This window comes from Oncorhynchus mykiss, chromosome 28, assembly GCF_013265735.2.
Source record: "Oncorhynchus mykiss isolate Arlee chromosome 28, USDA_OmykA_1.1, whole genome shotgun sequence".
Classification (NCBI taxonomy): Eukaryota; Metazoa; Chordata; class Actinopteri; order Salmoniformes; family Salmonidae; genus Oncorhynchus; species Oncorhynchus mykiss.
In genome coordinates this window covers 1,581,372-1,602,176 of record NC_048592.1, presented here as the reverse complement: position 1 = coordinate 1,602,176, position 20,805 = coordinate 1,581,372, and the positions used below count along the sequence as shown (strand labels likewise).

Below are 20,805 nucleotides of genomic sequence, written 5' to 3'. Positions count from 1 at the left end.
TGTGTGAAAGAGAAGATATGAGAGAAAGAGAAAGAGAGCGAGGGAGACAGAGATCAAGAGCCCAAAAATAACTGGTGTGTCTGGCTAGGACCCTCTGAGCGTATCTTTTCTCAACCAGGGCCTCAGAACCAGATCCTGACCCAGCACTCTCACACCACAGTCTATCCCCATCACACACATGAAAAACTGCAAACCCTGCCTATCTGGCACTCCAAGCGCTCAAAGTATTTGAAGGATTTCAATTAGTACTTGAAGATAGATCTATTGCCCTACTATCTGTGAACCTAATGGCGTATTGACACGTGGATGTCTTTGGAGAAAGGGGGAGACCTAGTCAGCTGTACAACTGAATGCCTTCAACTGAAATATGTCTTCCACATTTAACCCGACCCCTCTGAATCAGATAGGCTGCCTTAATTGACATCAACGTCTTCGGGGGCCCAGGGAACAGTGAGTTAACTGCCTTGCTCAGGGGGCAGAACGAATGATTTTTACCTTGTCAGCTCGGGGATTCGATCCAGCAACCATAATGGCCCAACGCTCTAACCACCTGCCGCAGTGTTTATTGCCAGGGGAGCGTACATGTACCTCTAGCCTATGTTATTTACAGATCTAGATCAATAACATTACTCTGTAAGTAGAAATAGCATTGTTTCTGAATTAACCATGTGCTGCTACTCTCAAATCGTATTCATCCCATAAAGCTTCAGTTAACAATATATTGGAAAAGAGGGGTAAATGGAGGATATATGAAGAGAGGTAGATGATGGGGGGGGGGGGGGGGGGGCACACACAGGAGCTACATCTAGACAAATGGACTGACCTTGGTTACTGATAAACCATGAAGACAAAGCCCTGGCAGCGACACAGACAAAGGCACTGTTAGGTATGCTATGCAGAGACACACAGACGGAGAGACAGACAGAGAAAATACAGACAGACAGAAAAGGAGTCGGGCAGACAGAAAGAGAGGGAGGCAGACAGATAGAGAGCGACAGACAGACAGATTGAGCCAGACAGACACACACAGACAGAAAGAGAAAGCGGGAGTCAACCAGACAGAAAAGGATAGAGACACACATGTACAAACACAGATACACAAAGACAGACAGAGAGACCCCCAGTAGCCACAGACAGAGAGACCCCCAGTAGCCACAGACAGAGAGACCCCCAGTAGCCACAGACAGAGAGACCCCCAGTAGCCACAGACAGAGAGACCCCCAGTAGCCACAGACAGAGAGACCCCCAGTAGCCACAGACAGAGAGACATATTGTATATGAGGACAGTCCTGCACTAGACCCCAGTAGCCACAGACAGAGAGACCCCCAGTAGCGACAGACAGAGAGACCCCCAGTAGCCACAGACAGAGAGACCCCCAGTAGCCACAGACAGAGAGACATATTGTATATGAGGACAGTCCTGCACTAGACCCCAGTAGCCACAGACAGAGAGACCCCCAGTAGCCACAGACAGAGAGACCCCCAGTAGCCACAGACAGAGAGACCCCCAGTAGCCACAGACAGAGAGACATATTGTATATGAGGACAGTCCTGCACTAGACCCCAGTAGCCACAGACAGAGAGACCCCCAGTAGCCACAGACAGAGAGACCCCCAGTAGCCACAGACAGAGAGACCCCCAGTAGCCACAGACAGAGAGACCCCCAGTAGCCACAGACAGAGAGACATATTGTATATGAGGACAGTCCTGCACTAGACCCCAGTAGCCACAGACAGAGAGACCCCCAGTAGCCACAGACAGAGAGACCCCCAGGAGCCACAGACAGAGAGACATATTGTATATGAGGACAGTCCTGCACTAGACCCCAGTAGCCACAGACAGAGAGACCCCCAGTAGCCACAGACAGAGAGACATATTGTATATGAGGACAGTCCTGCACTAGACCCCAGTAGCCACAGACAGAGATCAGGACTGTCTGTAGACAGATAAACAGGCCCAAGGACTGACTGAGTGTGAATGTGTGTTCTGTTGCCTTCATGTTACAATGGGCCCTGGTCAAAAGTAGTGCACTATGTAGGGAATAGGGGTTATATTTTAGTTTGTTTGTGTGTGTGTGTCCCAAGAGCCCAGACAGAGTCAGATCAGAATACATATAGAGGTCAAAGATATCACGTAGATGGGACGTGTGTTTCCTACCATTTCATCATCCTCCCATAACCTACACTAAACACTGTGTGTGTGTGTGTGTGTGCCCCTCCCTGCCAGCTGCCGCGATGATGACAAAGCGTTTATATCTCTTCTTCTTCTTTTGCCCACTCCTATTTTCCTGTCTGTCTGTCTGTCTGTCTGTCTGTCTGTCTGTCTGTCTGTCTCCGTGTGTTTTCTCTCTTTCTTCCCTCTCTATTTCTCCCCCTTCCCCTGATTCTCTCCCTCTCTCCCTCCCCCTCCCTCCTTCTCTCCCTCTCTCCCTCCCCCTCTCTCTCACTCCTTCTCTCTCTCTCCCCTCCTCCCCTCGCCACCACCTCTCTCTCCCCCCTCCACTTTTCCTCTCCCTCCCATCCCTCTGTCTCACCCAGCTCTGAGAGATAACCGTATCCAGCTCCACCAGTCAACAGGCACAGAGCTGTCCATCACCATCGGAGACATCCAGCTGTCAGACGAGGGGGAGTACACCTGCTCCATCTTCACCATGCCCGTCCGCACTGCCCGTGCCACCGTCACTGTGCTAGGTGTGTGTGTGTGTGTGTGTGTGTATTAATGCATAATTCTGTATTATGCATTAACTTATTCATGCAGTCTGTGTGCTAGATACAGTAGTGGAGTACTGTATGTAGATTTCTTAGACTGAGTGCTGGCAGTGGTGGAAAAAGTACCCAATTGTCATACTTGAGTAAAAATAAAGATACCTTAATAGAAAATGATTCAAGTAAAAGTGAGTCACCCAGTAAAATACTACTTGAGTAAAAGTCTAAAAGGATTTGGTTTTAAATATACGTAGGCATCAAAAGTAAATGTAATTGCTAAAATATACCTAAGTATTGAAAGTAAAAGTATAAATAATTTCAAATTCCCTATATTAAGCAAACCAGACGGGACCATTGTCTTGTTTTTTTTAACGGAGAGCCAGGGATACACTCCAACTTTCAGACATGATTTACAAACAAAGCATTTGTGTTTAGTGAGTCTGCCAGATCAGAGGCAGTAGGGATGACCACTTGTTCCCTTTACAAACAAAGCATTTGTGTTTAGTGAGTCTGCCAGATCAGAGGCAGTAGGGATGACCACTTGTTCCCTTTACAAACAAAGCATTTGTGTTTAGTGAGTCTGCCAGATCAGAGGCAGTAGGGATGACCACTTGTTCCCTTTACAAACAAAGCATTTGTGTTTAGTGAGTCTGCCAGATCAGAGGCAGTAGGGATGACCACTTATTCCCTTGATAAGTGCATGAATTGGACCATTTTCCTGTCCTGTTAAGCATTCAAAATGTCACGACTACTTTTGGGTTTCAAGGAAAATGTATGGAGTAAAAAGTATATTATTTTCTTTAGGAATGTAGTGAAGTAAAAGTAAAAGATGTAAAAAATATAAATAGTAAAGTACAGATACCCCCCAAATTGACTTAAGTAGTAGTTTAAAGTGTTTTTACTGAAGTACTTTATACCACTGAGTGTCGGTAGCATGCAGCTGTATTACACTCTCTCTGTTCTGTATACTGTATACATGTCTGCTATATGTCTGTGGCAGGGTCCAAATGGCACCCTATTCCCTATATAGTGCACTTCTTTTGACCAGAGACCATAATACACTACAGTATATAGGGAATAGGTGTCCTTTCGGGATGCACAACACATCTGTAAGTGTGTCTGTGTGTTAAATGTGCTCTCTCTCTCTCCCCCTTTCTCTCTCTCCCTCTCTCTCTCTCTCTCTCTCTCTCTCTCTCTCTCTCTCTCTCTCTCTTTCGCTCTCTTCTCTCTTCTCTCCTCTCTATGTTTCTGTCTGTCTCTCTTGCTCTCTCTCTCTGTCAGGTGTCCCTGGTAAGCCTCAGATCTCTGGCTATGAGGATGCTGTGCAGGAAGGGGGCAAAGTCACCCTCACCTGCACCAGCTCCGGGAGCAAGCCTCCCGCCAAACTACACTGGTACAGGGACCAGAAGGAACTCACAGGTAAAGGTGGGAGGGAGAGAGGAGGGGAAGGGAGGGAAGGGAGAGAGGATGGGAGGGAGAGAGAGAGAGAAGGGAGAGGGAGATAGAAGGAGAAAAAAGGGAGTGTGATAGATCATGAGAGACAGAAAAAAGAGAAAAAGAGAAAGGTGTGTATGTATGAGTGAGAGAAGGGAAGGGAGATGGAGAGAATGTGTATGTATGAGTGAGAGAAGGGAAGGGAGATGGAGAGAATGTGTATGTATGAGTGAGAGAAGGGAAGGGAGATGGAGAGAATGTGTATGTATGAGTGAGAGAAGGGAAGGGAGATGGAGAGAATGTGTATGTATGAGTGAGAGAAGGGAAGGGAGATGGAGAGAATGTGTATGTATGAGTGAGAGAAGGGAAGGGAGATGGAGAGAATGTGTATGTATGAGTGAGAGAAGGGAAGGGAGATGGAGAGAATGTGTATGTATGAGTGAGAGAAGGGAAGGGAGAAGGAGAGAATGTGTATGTATGAGTGAGAGAAGGGAAGGGAGATGGAGAGAATGTGTATGTATGAGTGAGAGAAGGGAAGGGAGATGGAGAGAATGTGCATGTATGAGTGAGAGAAGGGAAGGGAGATGGAGAGAATGTGTATGTATGAGTGAGAGAAGGTAAGGGAGATGGAGAGAATGTGCATGTATGAGTGAGAGAAGGGAAGGGAGATGGAGAGAATGTGTATGTATGAGAGAGAGAAGAAAATAAATGGAGGTTAAAGAAAGAAGAGAGAGGATAATAGGAAAATTTGCAAGCTAGAGAAACTAGAGGGGAGGTGATGAGGCAGAACATAGCAAAACACTAAACAGAGAGCGAGAGAGCGAGAGAGAGGAGGTGGGGGAGAGGAGGGGGGGGGTGGAAGGGAGAGGGGGGGTTGGAAGGGAGAGGAGAGGAGAGGGAAGATGGGAGAGAGAGGGGGTGTCAATGGTATTCAGAGGGAGGGAGGGAGGGAGGGAGGGAGGGAGGGAGGGATAGAAAGATAAAAAGTAAATAAGATTGAAAGGATAGAGGGGATAAACGGTAAAGCTAGGCGCTGAAAGCGGCGACACGGGGGGATGAGGCAGAACACAGAGGAAGCTGTAAACGAGAGAGAGAGGGCCTGCGTCCCAAATGGAACCCTATACCCCATACCCTATACCAAAAGCGGCCCTATAACCTATACTAAAAGGGTGCCATTTGGGATGCATCCAGGATGTTCTATTAGGGTAGATTGAGCGACCTTGGTTCCTGATAAACCATGAGAAGACTGAGGGAGAGCCACAGATAGTGAGTAGGGAGCATCCCAGTCATGTTGGAGACTATATGAGCTCAACCCTATGTGACCTATAGTATGTGTTACTATCCTTGTGGGGACCAAACAATTAATTCCCAATCAAAATCCTATTTACCTTAACCCTAACCCTTAACCTAACCCTAACCTTAACCCCAACCCTTAACCTAACTCTAACCTTAACCCCCAACCCTTAACCTAACTCTAACCTTAACCCCCAACCCTAACCTTAACCCCAACCCTAAACCTAACCCTAATTGTAACCCTAACCCTTAACCTAACCCTAAACCTAACCCCCAACCCTAACCCTAACCCCTAAGGCTAAAGTAGCCTTTTTCCTTGTGGGGATTGGGGAAAAGTTTCCACCTGTCAGAATGATCCTTGTTTTGTGGGGACTTCTGGCTTCTGGTCCCCACAAAGATAGTAAAACCAAAAACACACACTTTCTCTCTCACACACACACACACACACCCAAACCCACACATACAGACTTGCAAAAGTATTCACCCCCCCTTGGCATTTTTCCTATTTTGTTGCCTTACAACCTGGAATTAAAATATATTTTTGGGTGTTTTGTTTAATTTGATTTACACAACATGCCTACCACTTTGAAGATGCAAAATATTTGTGGAACAAACAAGAAATAAGACAAAAAAACTGAAAACTTGAGCGTACATAACTATTCACTCCCAAAGTCAATACTTTGTAGAGCCACCTTTTGCAGCAGTTACAGCTGCAAGTCTCTTGGGGTATGTCTCTATAAGCTTGGCACATGGGCTTTTTACCCATTCTTCAAGGAGAAACTGCTCCCGCTCCTTCAAGTTGGATGGGTTCTGGTGGTGTACAGCAATCTTTAAGTCATACTACAGATTCTCAATTGGATTGAGGTCTGGGCTTTGACTAGGCCATTCCAAGACATTTAAATGTTTCCCCTTAAACCACTCAAGTGTTGCTTTAGCAGTATGCTTATGGTCATTGTCCTGCTGGAAGGACTGAAACAGGTTTCCCTCAAGAATTTCCCTGTATTTAGCGCCATCCATCATTCCTTCAATTCTGACCAGTTTCCCAGTCCCTGCCGATGAAAATCATCCCCACAGCATGATGCTGCCACCACCATGCTTGTCACGACTCCTACCGAAGGTGGCTCCCCTTCCTGTTTGGGTGGCGCTCGGCGGTCGTCGTCACCGGCCTACTAGCTGCCACTGATCTTTTCCTCCCCCTCCTTGTCTGTTGATTAGTTACACCTGTGTTTAGTTAGGTTAATTAGTTGGGCTTTATTATCCAGCCTGTCCGCCTGCTGGGTGTGCGGGATTGTTTTATGTGTACTCGCCTGTAAGTCACGGTTGTTTGTGTACGTGTGTTATTCGGGACTGTTTAGTTCCCCTGTGTTTTGGGGCATTTGTTTGAGTGGCGTCGTTTTCACCTGTGTGGTGAATAAAGAAGTAGCGCTACTCTGAACTCTCCGTTTCCTGCGTCTGACTTCTTCCTCCACTACACCCCGGGCATTACAATGCTTCACTGTAGGGATGGTGTTCTCGGGTGATGAGAGGTATTGGGTTTTCGCCAGACATAGCGTTTTCCTTGATGTCCAAATAGCTCAATTTTAGTCTCATCTGACCAGAGTACCTTCTTCCATATGTTTGGGGAGTCTCCCACATGCGTTTTGGCGAACACCAAACATGTTCACTTATTTTTTTATGGCCACTCTTCCGTAAAGCCCAGCTCTGTGGAGTGTACGGCTTAAAGTGGTCCTATGGACAGATACTGCAATCTCTGCTGTGGAGCTTTGCAGCTCCTTCAGGGTTATCTTTGGTCTCTTTGTTGCCTCTCTGATTAATGCCCTCCTTACCTGGTCTGTGAGTTTTGGTTGGGGGCCTCTCTTGGCAGGTTTGTTGTGGTGCCATATTCTTTCAATTGTTTTATAATGGATTTAATGGTGCTCTGTGGGTTGTTCAAAGTTTCTGATATTTTTTTATAACCCAACCCTGATCTGTACTTCTCCACAATTTTGTCCCTGACCTGTTTGGAGAGCTCCTTGGTCTTCATGGTGCCGCTTGCTTGGTGGTGCCCATTGCTTAGTGGTGTTGCAGACTCTGGGGCCTTTCAGAAGAGGTGTGTGTACACTGAGATCATGTGACAGATCATGTGACACTTAGATTGCACACAGGTGGACTTTATTTAACTAATTATGTGACTACGGAGGTAATTGGTTGCACCAGATCTTATTTAGGGGCTTCATTGCAAATGGGGTGAATACATATGCACTCACCACTTTAAAAAAATATATATATATATTTTTGAAACAGCTCATTTTTAAAATTTCACTTCACCAATTTGGACTATTTTGTGTATGTCCATTACATGAAATCCAAATGAAAATACATTTAAATTACAGGTTGTAATGCAACAAAATAGGACAAATGCCAAGGGGATGAATACATTTTGCAAGGCACTGTACACACACACACACACACACACACACACACACACACACTGGTCTCTTCAGTCAGTATTATAGCTGAAGAAAGGGAGCGAGGAGAGGCTGAGGAGATGAGCATCACGGGTCAACGTGTTACTATGACACCCTCTCATACAGAGGCTGTGTTCCAATTAGCACCCTTTTCCCTATGTAGTGCACTGCTTTTGACCCTACCTTATAGGGTGGCATTTGAGATGGAACCATAGAGTGCTGTGCTGTAAGTAGCTAGGTTAGGATAGATGAGCACATAGACTGCTACTCACTTCTGCTGCTTTGACGGGTTTACAGAGGTTAGAGGCTCAAAGGGGAGGAAGAGAGGGCGAGAGAGAGGGACAGGGCTATGCTAGGAGAGAGAAATATGAAGGAAAGAGATAAAAAGAAAATGCTTGCATTCCAAATGGCATCCGTTCCTTCATAGTGACCAGGACCATAGACCAGGGAATAGGGTGATGGTCCCTGGTCAAAAGTAGTGCACTATATAGGGAATAGGGTGCCATATGGGATGCATTTTGGACACGGAGAGAGAGAAAATAGGATATTAGGGAAGGGTCAGTGGAGGAAAAGGATGAAGGATGATGAAATGGTTGGGAGATGTAGAAAGAGTGTAGCTGAAGAGGTTTTAATTGAGAAGAATGGCTGGCTAAGTGCTGTGAAGAGGCTTTAAATGTGAATGTTCTTGTACACTACAGTATGTAAGTGTAAGGGCTATTGATCAGCTGATGGGATCAATTTGTCTGCATTGAATTGGATGTAGGTCTGGTCAAAAGTAGTGCACCATATAGGGAATAGGGTGCCATTTGGGACGTGGGACATAATCTAAATGTATGGTATCATTATGGTGGGTCCACAGATTCTAAATGTTCCCTGTGTGTGTGTGTGTGTGTGTGTGTCTGTGTGTTTGTGTGTGTGTGTGCGCTCGTGTGCGCGTGGGTGAATGAGACAAAGAGAAATATCCTCCATATTACATGAATATTACTCAGTCAGCCACTGATATTACTGTATCTTGAATGTAAACTCATTTGACATAGCTTTTCATACAGTGGTAGTAAGTAGTACATCATCATTATGTGCGATGACAGTTAAAACGAGTACCCATGGTGACAATATGTTTGTGTCTGCAGCGTGTGTGTGTCTCTCTATCTGTGTGTCTCTCCTCATTTGAGTGCATCTATGTGTGTGTGTGTGTGTGTGTGTGTGTGTGCATCTCTCTATCTGTGTGTCTCTCCTCATTTGAGTGCATCTATGTGTGTGTGTCTGTGTGTGTGTGTGTGTGTGTGTGTGTGTGTGTGTGTGTGTGTGTGTGTGTGTGTGTGTGTGTGTGTGTGTGTGTCTTCGTATGTGCATCCAGGTCGCCCTGATGTGGTGGAGTCTAACCCTGGTGAGCCGACCTACACAGTGATCAGTGAGCTGACTCTGACTGTGGGCCGAAGCGATGATAATGCTCTGATTGCCTGTGCTGTAGACCACCCTTCTCTGGCCCATGGGGACAAAGGGAGCGAGCAACGCATTAGAGTCCTGTGTAAGTGCTGCCTCCACTCGCCAAGGCCTGTCACTGCAACCACATGTACTTTCAGGTCCATAATTATTGGCACCCTTGATAAAGATGAGCAAAATACTGATCTACAAAGTTTGCTAAAAGAAATTGGGAAATGATATTATTTTATAACTATACAATTACTCAGAGAAAGAGATTTTGTTTAACCAATAACAGAAACAAATATCTTAAAGATGAGGGTCAAAATGATTGGCACCCCTGTTTTTAACACGCTAGCATCCTTCCCTTGTGAGGATAATGACACTGAGACTTTTTCTCAACTGTTTTCTGAGATTGGAGAACACACTGGGAGGGATCTTAGACCATTCCTCACAGAATCCTTCCAGATCCTTGATCTCCTTCGTCTGCTCTTATGGTCTGCCCTCTTCAATTCAAACCACAGGTTTTCAATGGGATTCAAGTCCGGTGACTGAGATGGCCATGGCAAAATATTGATTTTCTGGTCAAATAACCATTTCTTTGTGGAGTTTGATTAGTGCTCATCTTTCTGGAAGATCCACTTGCGGCCAAGTGTCAGCCTACTGGCAGAGAGAACCAGGTCTTTGGCTAAAATGTCCTGGTAAAGTTCATGATGCCGTTGACCTTAACCCTGGTCCTGGGACTTTCATTGATAAGCATGTCCAGACGTTATATTTAGCCTCCCAACAAGTGTTTTACCATTTTCTTTTCAGTACAACCAGGTCTACAACTAGAACACAAACAGTGAGTTTTATTGACAAATGTCAAATGTCAATTAAAAAAAAAACAAGGTCAGCCGAAGCAAAAACCTGATAACAACGAATGTATATGAATGCTGTAAGTACAGAAATCGTTTGCTCACTGGCTAATGAACATCCAACTGTGAGGAATTTGGAGTTTGTGACAAAACTATGTGCCCTTATTACAGTATTATAGACACTATGTCCTGGGATCTACTATAATCTTCTATGCAGAAGAACTCCTTTCCTTCTAACAACTCTTGTGTAGCTTGTAAGAGCCTCAGCCTTTCATAGATGGCGTTTAATAGTTTATTGCTCAAAACGTTTCGACTCTACAGGCATTTTTTGTTAAAACAACCTGGCCCCGGGCTCCTTTGGGATCCGCCCTTGTCTCACAATCAGTGCTCGAGCTCCCCGTGAATCACACAGAATAATGTATGTAGCTCAAACACACAATGTTAAAAAGAGGGTAGAAGCCAAAATGCGCCGGCGTTACGGTAGGACTCGTTGGATTAGCAAGGCCCCTTGGACCAGTGGCCCCTTGGACCAGTGGCCCAATAACATCAAAGATACACCAACATATTTTACCATTTGGACGTAATTTTCTGCATATGCTTCTGTTTAGACATGTTTTGTTGTTGGTATTTTAACCCCCTTTTCTCCCCATTATATCCAATTACGATCTTGTCTCATCACTGCAACTTCCCAACGGGCTCGGGAAGAGGCGAAGGTCGACTCGTGCTTCCCCTGAAACATGACCCACCAAACTGCGCTTCTTCACACCCACCAGCTCAATCCGGAAGCCAGCTGCACCAATATGTTGCCCAACTGATGACCGAACAAGGAGTCGCTAGAGAGCGATGAGACAATTAAAGCCCCCCCGGCCAAACCCTCCCCTAACCTTGACGACTCAGTGGCCAATTGTGCGCTGCCCTATGGGACTCTCAGTCATGGTCGGTTGTGACACAGTCTGGGTTTGAACCCAGGTCTTTTCTTTTTTTGTTGTAGTGACGCCTCAAGCACTGCGATGCAACGCCTTAGACCGCTGCGCCACTCAGGAGGCTACGCTTCTGTTTTTCAACGCCAAACCCACCACTGATGTGCGTAGCCAACGAGCTCTATCGTCTGACCATAGCAGCGCATGGAGTTTAAAAAACGGCATTGGCACTTGGATTGGAACCAGTGCTGTGGTTAGAGGAAATGAAAATAGAGTTCTTTCGCCATGCGCACCAGGAGTTGGACATCAAGGATCTTATTAAACATTTTAGAAAAAGGCTAAGTGTCTTTATCCTTGCAAGGGGAGGCTGCTCGAGTATATCGTGCATATGATACATGATAACATATGCACAATACACACACATACACATGGATTTTGTGTTGTAGATATGTGCTAGTAGAGTAGTGGCCTGAGGGCACACACTAAATGTGTTGTGAAATCTGCTGGACTCCAGAAAGAGTAGCTGCTGCCTTGGCAACCCTACCCATATGACTTTACTACTGCTGGTCATACCTATACCTGCAGGGGACATATATGCTTACCATACTGTTGATATTACAGCGAGGTCAATCAGTCCAATGTATTTTATAAAGCCCTTTTAAAATCAGCAGTTTGTTACAATGGGTTTTACAGATACCCAGCCTAAAAGCCCAAAGAGCAAGCAATGCAGATGTAGAAGCTGGGTTAGGCAATTATGTTAGATTGCTCATAATTGTGTGTGTGGACAATGGACATGAATTCCGTGCAATGTATGTGTGTGTGTGTGTGTGTGTGTGTGTGTGTGTGTGTGTGTGTGTGTGTGTGTGTGTGTCTATCTTCTCCAGTATATATGATGGCGATGTATTATTGTTTTTCTAGTCACCCCAGACGTAACTATCCAGCCTGAGAGTGATCTGCCCAGAGAGGGAGGAAAGTTCCACCTGCAGTGCATTGCCAACGGAAACCCAGAGTAAGACACACACACACACATACGCATTAACACACAGACAAGCAAGCAAACATCCCTACACACACTCTCATGAACAACACATACACAAACATACACTGTAGCATCCGTACTGCATTATAGATGAACCTGCCTTAGACCAGTCAGTCTATTGATCGGCTCCTCTCCTCTCGTCCTCCTTCTCCCCCTTTCTCTCATTCTCTGCCTCCCCCTGTCCCACTCTGGCTGCATCCCAGATGGCTCCCAAATGGCACCCTATTCCCCATAAGGCTCTGGTCAAAGGTAGTACACTATGTCGAGAATAGGGTGCTATTTTGGATGCAGTCTATGTCTCCCTCTATCTCCCCATCACTGATCTCTCTCTCACCATGTCACTCAAACTCACTTCACTCTAACTCAGTGTCTTTTCTGTCACAGCCGCGTCGAATCTTCCCCTCTTCCTTCTCGTCCTCACCAATAATTCTCTTCTATCTTGCTTTGCACCTTTTCCGCCCCCATCCTCCCCCATCCCTCGTCTCTTTGCTCTCCTTTAAGGTTATGCGTCAGCCTGTCACAGCCTCTCCAGTCACAGAATTCTTCCCAAATGGCAACCCATTTCCTATATAATCCCTATGGCCCTGGTCAAAAGTAGTGCACTATGTAGGGAATAGGGTGGCATTTCGGATGCACCCAGAGTACTTCGTATAGTCTGTCTGAATAGACAACCAGCGTGTGAGTGACAGGGGAACCGATAGAGAGAGGGGAGAAGGGCTCAGCACATGCATATCCTTAAGAGGCCGCACAACATCAGAATATCTAACAGACCGGGATAGAGGGCAGGAAGAGAGAGTGTTTAATGTTAACTGTAAATTTGTGATTGTTTATTTCACTTGCTTTGGCAATGTTAATGTATGTTCCCCATGCCAATATATCCCCTTCGAATTGAAGAGAGAGAGAGAGAGAGAGAGAGAGAGAGAGAGAGACAGAGACAGAAACAGAGACAGAGACAAAGACAGAGAGAGAACATGCACAGCTCTTTGGGCCGAAGGACTAATGACCAGTCAGATACAGGCTGGGTCTCAGCTGTCAATCAAACACAATCACCATGGCAACATATTTGCTGCTCTAAATCTGACCCACCGTTTCTCGCAGACAAACTGACGCTGATTAAGTTTCACATTTAACAGCATAATACAATCAGGAAATGTTTTATTACAGCGATACAGCTTGTTTCTGAGAATGTCTTGACTTGATGAACAAGAGCTATTTCAAGACGCTTTAATCAAACAAAATGGAATGTTCCCCCTCTACTGGAGGACTATCGCATTCCATTACATAACATTCCAGTCCATTCCTATCTACATCAAGGCAAAGGGTGGCTACTTTGAAGAATCTCAAATATAAAATACATTTTGATTTGTTGAACACTTTTTTGGGGGTTTCTACATGATTCCATATGTGTTATTTCATAGTTGTGATGTCTTCACTATTATTCTACAATGTAGAAAATAGTAAAAAGAAAGAAAAACCCTGGAATGAGTATGTGGGTCCAAACGTTTGGCTGGTACTGTATTTGATCAGCAGACCCTGCTTGCAATTGCATACCATTTCCCTATTAGTAGTCAGTTATAAACCTCAGTCCATTCTGTAACACAGTTATGCCCAGATGATGGCTTTACATGCTGGAGCCTTCGTACATTATTGCACACTTGGCACTCAATCTATACACACACATGAAACACAACCATACATACTATTCACTCTATGTAATGAACAAGGACAAACAGTGCCCAAGGGAAAGTGTTCATACCCCTTGACTTATTCCACATTTTGTTGTGTTACAACCTGCATTTTTTTCTCTCACCCATCTACACAAAGTGAAAACATGTTTTAGAGATGAAATACAGAACAATCTAATTCACATAAGTATTCACACCCCTGAGTCAATACATGTTAGAATCACCTTTGGCAATGATTACAGCTGTGGGTCTTTCTGGGTAAGTCTCTAAGAGTACAATATGTGCATATTATTCTTTTTTTTTAAATGACAAGCTCTGTCATGTTAGTTGTTGATCATTGCTAGACAGGTATTTTCAAGCTTGGCACACCTGTATTTGGGGAGTTTCTCACATTCTTCTCTGCAGATCCTCTCAATCTCTGTCAGGTTGGATGGGGAGCGTCGTTGCACAGCTATTTTCAGGACTCTCCAGAGATGTTCGATCAGATTCAAGTCCAGGCTCTGGCTGGGCCACTCAAGGACATTCAGAGACTTGTCCTGAAGCCACTCCTGCGTTGTCTTGGCTGTGTGTTTAGGGTCGTTGTCCTGTTGGAAGGTAAACCCAGTCTGAGGCCCTGAGCACTCTGGAGCAGGTTTTTATTAAGGATCTCTCTGTACTTTTACTAGGAATGGCTTCCGTCTGGCCACTCTACCATAAAGGCCTGATTGGTGGAATGCTGCAGAGATGGTTGTCATTCTGGAAGGCTCTCCCATCTCTGGAGCTCTGTCAGAGTGACCGTTGGGTTCTTGGGCCACCTCCCTGACCAAGGCCCTTCAGCAGATGTCAAAGTGCTATACACAAACCCAACCTAAAACCCAAAACAGCAAGTAATGCAGATGTAGAAGCACAGTGGCAAGGAAAAACTCCCTAGAAAGGCAGGAATCTAGGAAGAAACTTAGAGAGGAACTGGGCTCTGAGGGGTGGCCAGTCCTCTTCTGGCTGTGCCGGGTGGAGGTTATAAGAGTACATGGCCATTTAAGGCTAGATTGTTCTTCAAGATGTTCAAACGTTCATAGATGACCAGCAGGGTCTCCCCCGATAGATGACCAGCTGGGTCATTTGTACATTTGAATGTCGCACTAGTTGGACCTACAGTAGAAGGACATTTTGTCTGGTGCTTTAGCGTTTGAGCGAGGGAGAAAGAGCTCATTTGAATTTCCTGCTGCGCAATAAAATTCTCAGCAACAACAGAGTGATCAAATTAAGATACCACATCTGTAAGTATAAGTAAAAGATGAACTCTGAAGATATTCATATGCCCCTAAAATGGATTAATCACATCAACAAATTCAGTTATACAATACTCATATTTACATAATTGATTCTTGTATCACACTAGTTCTGATTGGTAAACAGTCTGTTTTGCTGTATGTACTGTATGTTGCCCACTGTCCATTTTATATATTCTAATCTCTTTTCTCTTTGTCCACTCTCGTTCTGTCTGTCTGTCTGTCTGTCTGTCTGTCTGTCTGTCTGTCTGTCTGTCTGTCTGTCTGTCTGTCTCTCTCTCTCTCTCTCTCTCTCTCTCTTTCTCTCTTTCTCTCTTTCTCTCTTTCTCTCTCTCTCTCTCTCTCTCTCTCAGGCCTATCTCGTACGTGTGGCAGAAGAAGGATGGAGAGCTCCCCCCGCTGGCCAAGGTGGATGGTAGTGTCCTGCGCTTTGAGATGCTCAACAAATCAGACAACGGCATCTACCTTTGTCAGGCCGACAATGGCATCGGGAAGGTGCAGGGACAGTACACACTGTTGGTGCAAGGTACTGACCTTAGAAAGAGAGGAGGAGAGAGAGAGAGACAGGGAGAGCTAGAGGGTGATGGTAGAGAAGCAGCTTGTCCAGGGCAGAATGTTTATTTTTCTTCTTCACCATTTTTATTTATTTCTGCTGTTGTGTGGTTTCTACTTCCACTTTTACTTTCACGTTTCTTTTCTGATTTGATTTACGTTTCTTTTCTGTTTATTTCTCTTTATCCACCACACCATCCACCTTGCGCTTCACCCCTTCGCTTTTTTGCTAAACATCCATCCTGTACACCGTGCCAATGTCTCGCCCTTCTCTTTCTCTCTCTACTCCTCCTTTCCATATTCCCTTCATGTCTTCTCCTTTATCCAAGACCTGACAGATGATTCAGACTACCTCTTCCCTACCTCTTTCTATCTACCCTCCTCTTCTCCGACTTCTGACTCCCCCCCTCCTTCTCTTTTTCGTGATTCTTTCTCTCAATCCCCATCCCTTATGTCAACAATGTCTGGAACCGGGTCTGGGTTGTCTGCCTCCACATCCCTACCTGCCACTTCTCCTCCTGTTATCTTCTCCTTCTCTATCCCTTACCCATCTGACCTTACTATCACCCCTTCCCCTTATCCCTCCTCTTCATCCCCCTCTACCTCTTCTCCCTCTCCTTCTCACTCTCCTCCTCCTGCCAATGTTCCATCTACCTCTCTTTCCAACTCTCTCTTCCCTGATCTTCCACTGTCTCACGAACCCCTTCCCCCTTCCTCCTCTGACTCCTCCTCCCCCTCTTCTTCTTCCTCCTCTTCTTCCCCTCCTCCTTCCAGCTTTACTCATTCTGTCGCTCCCCCCTACTCTGTCTCCCTCACTCCCTCCTCAGTTCCCATACAGCTGAATGGAGTTTACAGTTTCACAGGTAAATTATCTCAGTTACACAATCGGACAGTATGTACACACACACACACACACACACACACACACACACACACACACACACACACACACACACACACACACACACACACACACTGGAATTAACAGTTGTACCGTCACAAACAAACATATTCACAGACTCTCAGAGATCCTAATAGTATCCTAATTGCACTGTGGGTAAACAAGAAAGGCAATTCGTGGAGTCTACATAAACATAGACCAGGTAGACCTTACTGAGGAAGGTGTAGACATTGCATGTGACCAGGATTTCTCATCATAGGGGATTTGGGTGTAGGGTGAAGTTGCCCCTTGACACTGGTCTTGGGTCAGTTTCGTATTTCCCCTACTAAGGTTAGGATTGGGGAGGGAAAGCTGATCCAAGAACTGTACCTAGGGGAAACTTTACCCCGAAGGGGCATTTCTTTTTCAACCACAATCACCTCACCCCTCCACTGTTTCCATATTTTAAGTTTTTTTTATTTTTCTCCTGTTTTTGTCTTCCTTCATTCTGACCCCTTACATGTCGCACTCGTCAATCCATCCATCCATCCATCCATCCAACCATCCTCTTGAGGAGATGGTCCAGACAACATTGCAGGTATATTTTTTCAGTCACCTGTCTCTCTGTTTCTGTCTGTCTGTCTGTCTGTCTGTCTGTCTGTCTGTCTGTCTGTCTGTCTGTCTGTCTGTCTGTCTGTCTGTCTGTCTGTCTGTCTGTCCATTTGCCTCTGCCTGATATAAAGAAAGTAGTAGTCTGGGGACAGTGTGAACTGAACTCTCTAATAAATGCTTTCATACTTCTTCCCCCACATACAGGGCATTCTTAAAGTATTCAGACCCCTTGTCTTTTTCCACATTTTGTTACATTACAGCCTTATTCTAAAATTGATTGAATACATTTTGGGGGATAAATCTACACACAATACCCCATACTGACAAAGAGAAAAGAGGTTTTAAGAAATGTTTGAAATTTTCATCCCGAACTACAACATTATCAGACAAGATAGAACTGCCAAAGGGGGCGGTGTTGCAATCTACTGCAAAGATAGCCTGCAGAGTTCTGTCCTACTATCCAGGTCTGTACCCAAACAATTTGAACTTCTACTTTTAAAAATCCACCTCTCTAAAAACAAGTCTCTCACCGTTGCTGCCTGCTATAGACCACCCTCTGCCCCCAGCTGTGCTCTGGACACCATATGTGAACTGATTGCCCCCCATCTATCTTCAGAGCTCGTGCTGCTAGGCGACCTAAACTGGATTATGCTTAACACCCCAGCCTTCCTACAATCTAAGCTTGATGCCCTCAGACTCACACAAATTATCAATGAACCTACCAGGTACCTCCCCAAAGCCGTAAACACGGGCACCCTCATAGATATCATCCTAACCAACTTGCCCTCTAAATACACCTCTGCTGTCTTCAACCAAGATCTCAGCGATCACTGCCTCATTGCCTGCATCCGTAATGGGTCAGCAGTCAAACGACCTCCACTCATCACTGTCAAACGCTCCCTGAAACACTTCAGCGAGCAGGCCTTTCTAATCGACCTGGCCGGGGTATCCTGGAAGGATATTGATCTCATCGCGTCAGTAGAGGATGCCTGGTTATTTTTTTAAATGCCTTCCTAACCATCTTAAATAAGCATGCCCCATTCAAGAAATTTAGAACCAGGAACAGATATAGCCCTTGGTTCTCCCCAGACCTGACTGCCCTTAACCCACACAAAAACTTCCTATGGCGTTCTGCATTAGCATCGAACAGCCCCCGTGATATGCAGCTTTTCAGGGAAGCTAGAAACCATCATACACAGGCAGTTAGAAAAGCCAAAGCTAGCTTTTTTAAGCAGAAATTTGCTTCCTGCAACACTAACTCAAAAAAGTTCTGGGACACTGTAAAGTCCATGGAGAATAAGAACACCTCCTCCCAGCTGCCCACTGCACTGAAGATAGGAAACACTGTCACCACTGATAAATCCACTATAATTGAGAATTTCAATAATCATTTTTCTACGGCTGGCCATGCTTTCCACCTGGCTACCCCTACCCCGGGTCAACAGCACTGCACCCCCCACAGCAACTCGCCCAAGCCTTCCCCATTTCTCCTTCTCCCAAATCCAGTCAGCTGATGTTCTGAAAAAGCTGCAAAATCTGGACCCCTACAAATCAGCCAGGCTAGACAATATGGACCCTTTCTTTCTAAAATGATCTGCCGAAAGTGTTGCCACCCCTATTACTAGCCTGTTCAACCTCTCTTTCGTGTCGTCTGAGATTCCCAAAGATTGGAAAGCAGCTGCGGTTATCCCCCTCTTCAAAGGGGGGGACACTCTTGACCCAAACTGCTACAGACCTATATCTATCCTACCCTGCCTTTCTAAGGTCTTCGAAAGCCAAGTCAACAAACAGATTACCGACCATTTCAAATCTCACCATACCCTCTCTGCTATGCAATCTGGTTTCAGAGCTGGTCATGGGTGTACCTCAGCCACGCTTAAGGTCCTAAACGATATCTTAACCGCCATCGATAAGAAACATTACTGTGCAACCGTATTCATTGATCTGGCCAAGGCTTTCGACTCTGTCAATCACCACATCCTCATCGGCAGACTCGACAGCCTTGGTTTCTCAAATGATTGCCTCGCCTGGTTCACCAACTACTTCTCTGATAGAGTTCAGTGTGTCAAATCGGAGGGTCTGCTGTCCGGACCTCTGGCAGTCTCTATGGGGGTGCCGCAGGACTCTCTTCTCTGTATACATCAATGATGTCGCTCTTGCAGCTGGTGAGTCTCTGATCCACCTCTACGCAGACCACACCATTCTGTATACTTCTGGTCCTTCTTTGGACACTGTGTTAACAACCCTCCAGGCAAGCTTCAATGCCATACAACTCTCCTTCCGTGGCCTCCAATTGCTCTTAAATACAAGTAAAACTAAATGCATGCTCTTCAACCGATCGCTGCCGGCACCTGCCCACCTGTCCAACATCACTACTCTGGACGGCTCTGACTTAGAATACGTGGACAACTACAAATACCTAGGTGTCTGGTTAGACTGTAAACTCTCCTTCCAGACCCACATCAAACATCTCCAATCCAAAGTTAAATCTAGAATTGGCTTTCTATTTCGCAACAAAGCATCCTTCACTCATGCTGCCAAACATACCCTTGTAAAACTGACCATCCTACCAATCCTCGACTTCGGCGATGTCATTTACAAAATAGCCTCCAATACCCTACTCAACAAATTGGATGCAGTCTATCACAGTGCCATCCGTTTTGTCACCAAAGCCCCATATACTACCCACCATTGCGACCTGTACGCTCTCGTTGGCCCTCGCTTCATACTCGTCGCCAAACCCACTGGCTCCAGGTCATCTACAAGTCCCTGCTAGGTAAAGTCCCCCCTTATCTCAGCTCGCTGGTCACCATAGCATCACCCACCTGTAGCACGCACTCCAGCAGGTATATCTCTCTGGTCACCCCCTTCCATTTCTCTGCTACCAATGACTGGAACGAACTACAAAAATCTCTGAAACTGGAAACACTTAAGTCCCTCACTAGCTTTAAGCACCAGCTGTCAGAGCAGCTCACAGATTACTGCACCTGTACATAGCCCACCTATAATTTAGCCCAATCAACTACCTCTTCCCTACTGTATTTCTTTTATTTTATTTATTTATTTATTTTACTCCTTTGCAACCCATTATTTTTATTTCTACTTTGCACATTCTTCCACTGCAAATCTACCATTCCAGTGTTTTACTTTCTATATTGTATTTACTTTACCACCATGGCCTTTTTTTGCCTTTACCTCCCTTATCTCACCTCATTTGCTCACAACGTATATAGACTTGTTTCTACTGTATTATTGACTGTATGTTTGTTTTACTCCATGTGTAACTCTGTGTCATTGTATGTGTCGAACTGCTTTGCTTTATCTTGGCCAGGTCGCAATTGTAAATGAGAACTTTTCTCAACTTGCCTACCTGGTTAAATAAAGGTGAAATAAAAAATAAATAAAAATACCTGTCTATATAAGGCCCCATGGTTGACAGTGCATGTCAGAGCCAAAACCAAGCCATGAGGTCAAAGGAATTGTCTGTAGAACTTCAAGACAGGATCGTGTCGAGGCACAGATCTGTGGATGGGTACCAAAAAATGGCTGCAGCATTGAAGGTCCCCAAGAACACAGTGGCATCCAGCATTCTGAAATGGAAGAAGTTTGGACCCACCAAGACTCTTCCTAGAGCTGCCCGGCCAAACTGAGGCATCGGGTGACAAGGGCCTTGGTCAGGGAGGTGACCAAG

The 20,805-nt window shown here is 45.4% G+C and overlaps 1 protein-coding gene across 3 annotated transcripts in view; it reads left to right on the top strand.

Annotated features, from left to right (window-relative positions):
- The window catches only part of LOC110509191 (cell adhesion molecule 3), a 68,959-nt gene that overhangs the window by 38,272 nt on the left and 9,882 nt on the right, over positions 1-20,805 (top strand). Inside the window, exons 4-10 of one of the 3 annotated variants that reach the window (XM_036966195.1) lie at positions 2,538-2,690; positions 3,987-4,124; positions 9,237-9,407; positions 11,997-12,087; positions 15,424-15,596; positions 15,952-16,485; positions 17,080-17,100. In XM_036966195.1, the coding sequence (XP_036822090.1) occupies positions 2,538-2,690; positions 3,987-4,124; positions 9,237-9,407; positions 11,997-12,087; positions 15,424-15,596; positions 15,952-16,485; positions 17,080-17,100 (1,281 nt within the window). The remainder of the gene's footprint in view (positions 1-2,537; positions 2,691-3,986; positions 4,125-9,236; positions 9,408-11,996; positions 12,088-15,423; positions 15,597-15,951; positions 16,486-17,079; positions 17,101-20,805) is intronic. The other 2 variants (XM_036966196.1, XM_036966198.1) reach the window with 2 other exon arrangements.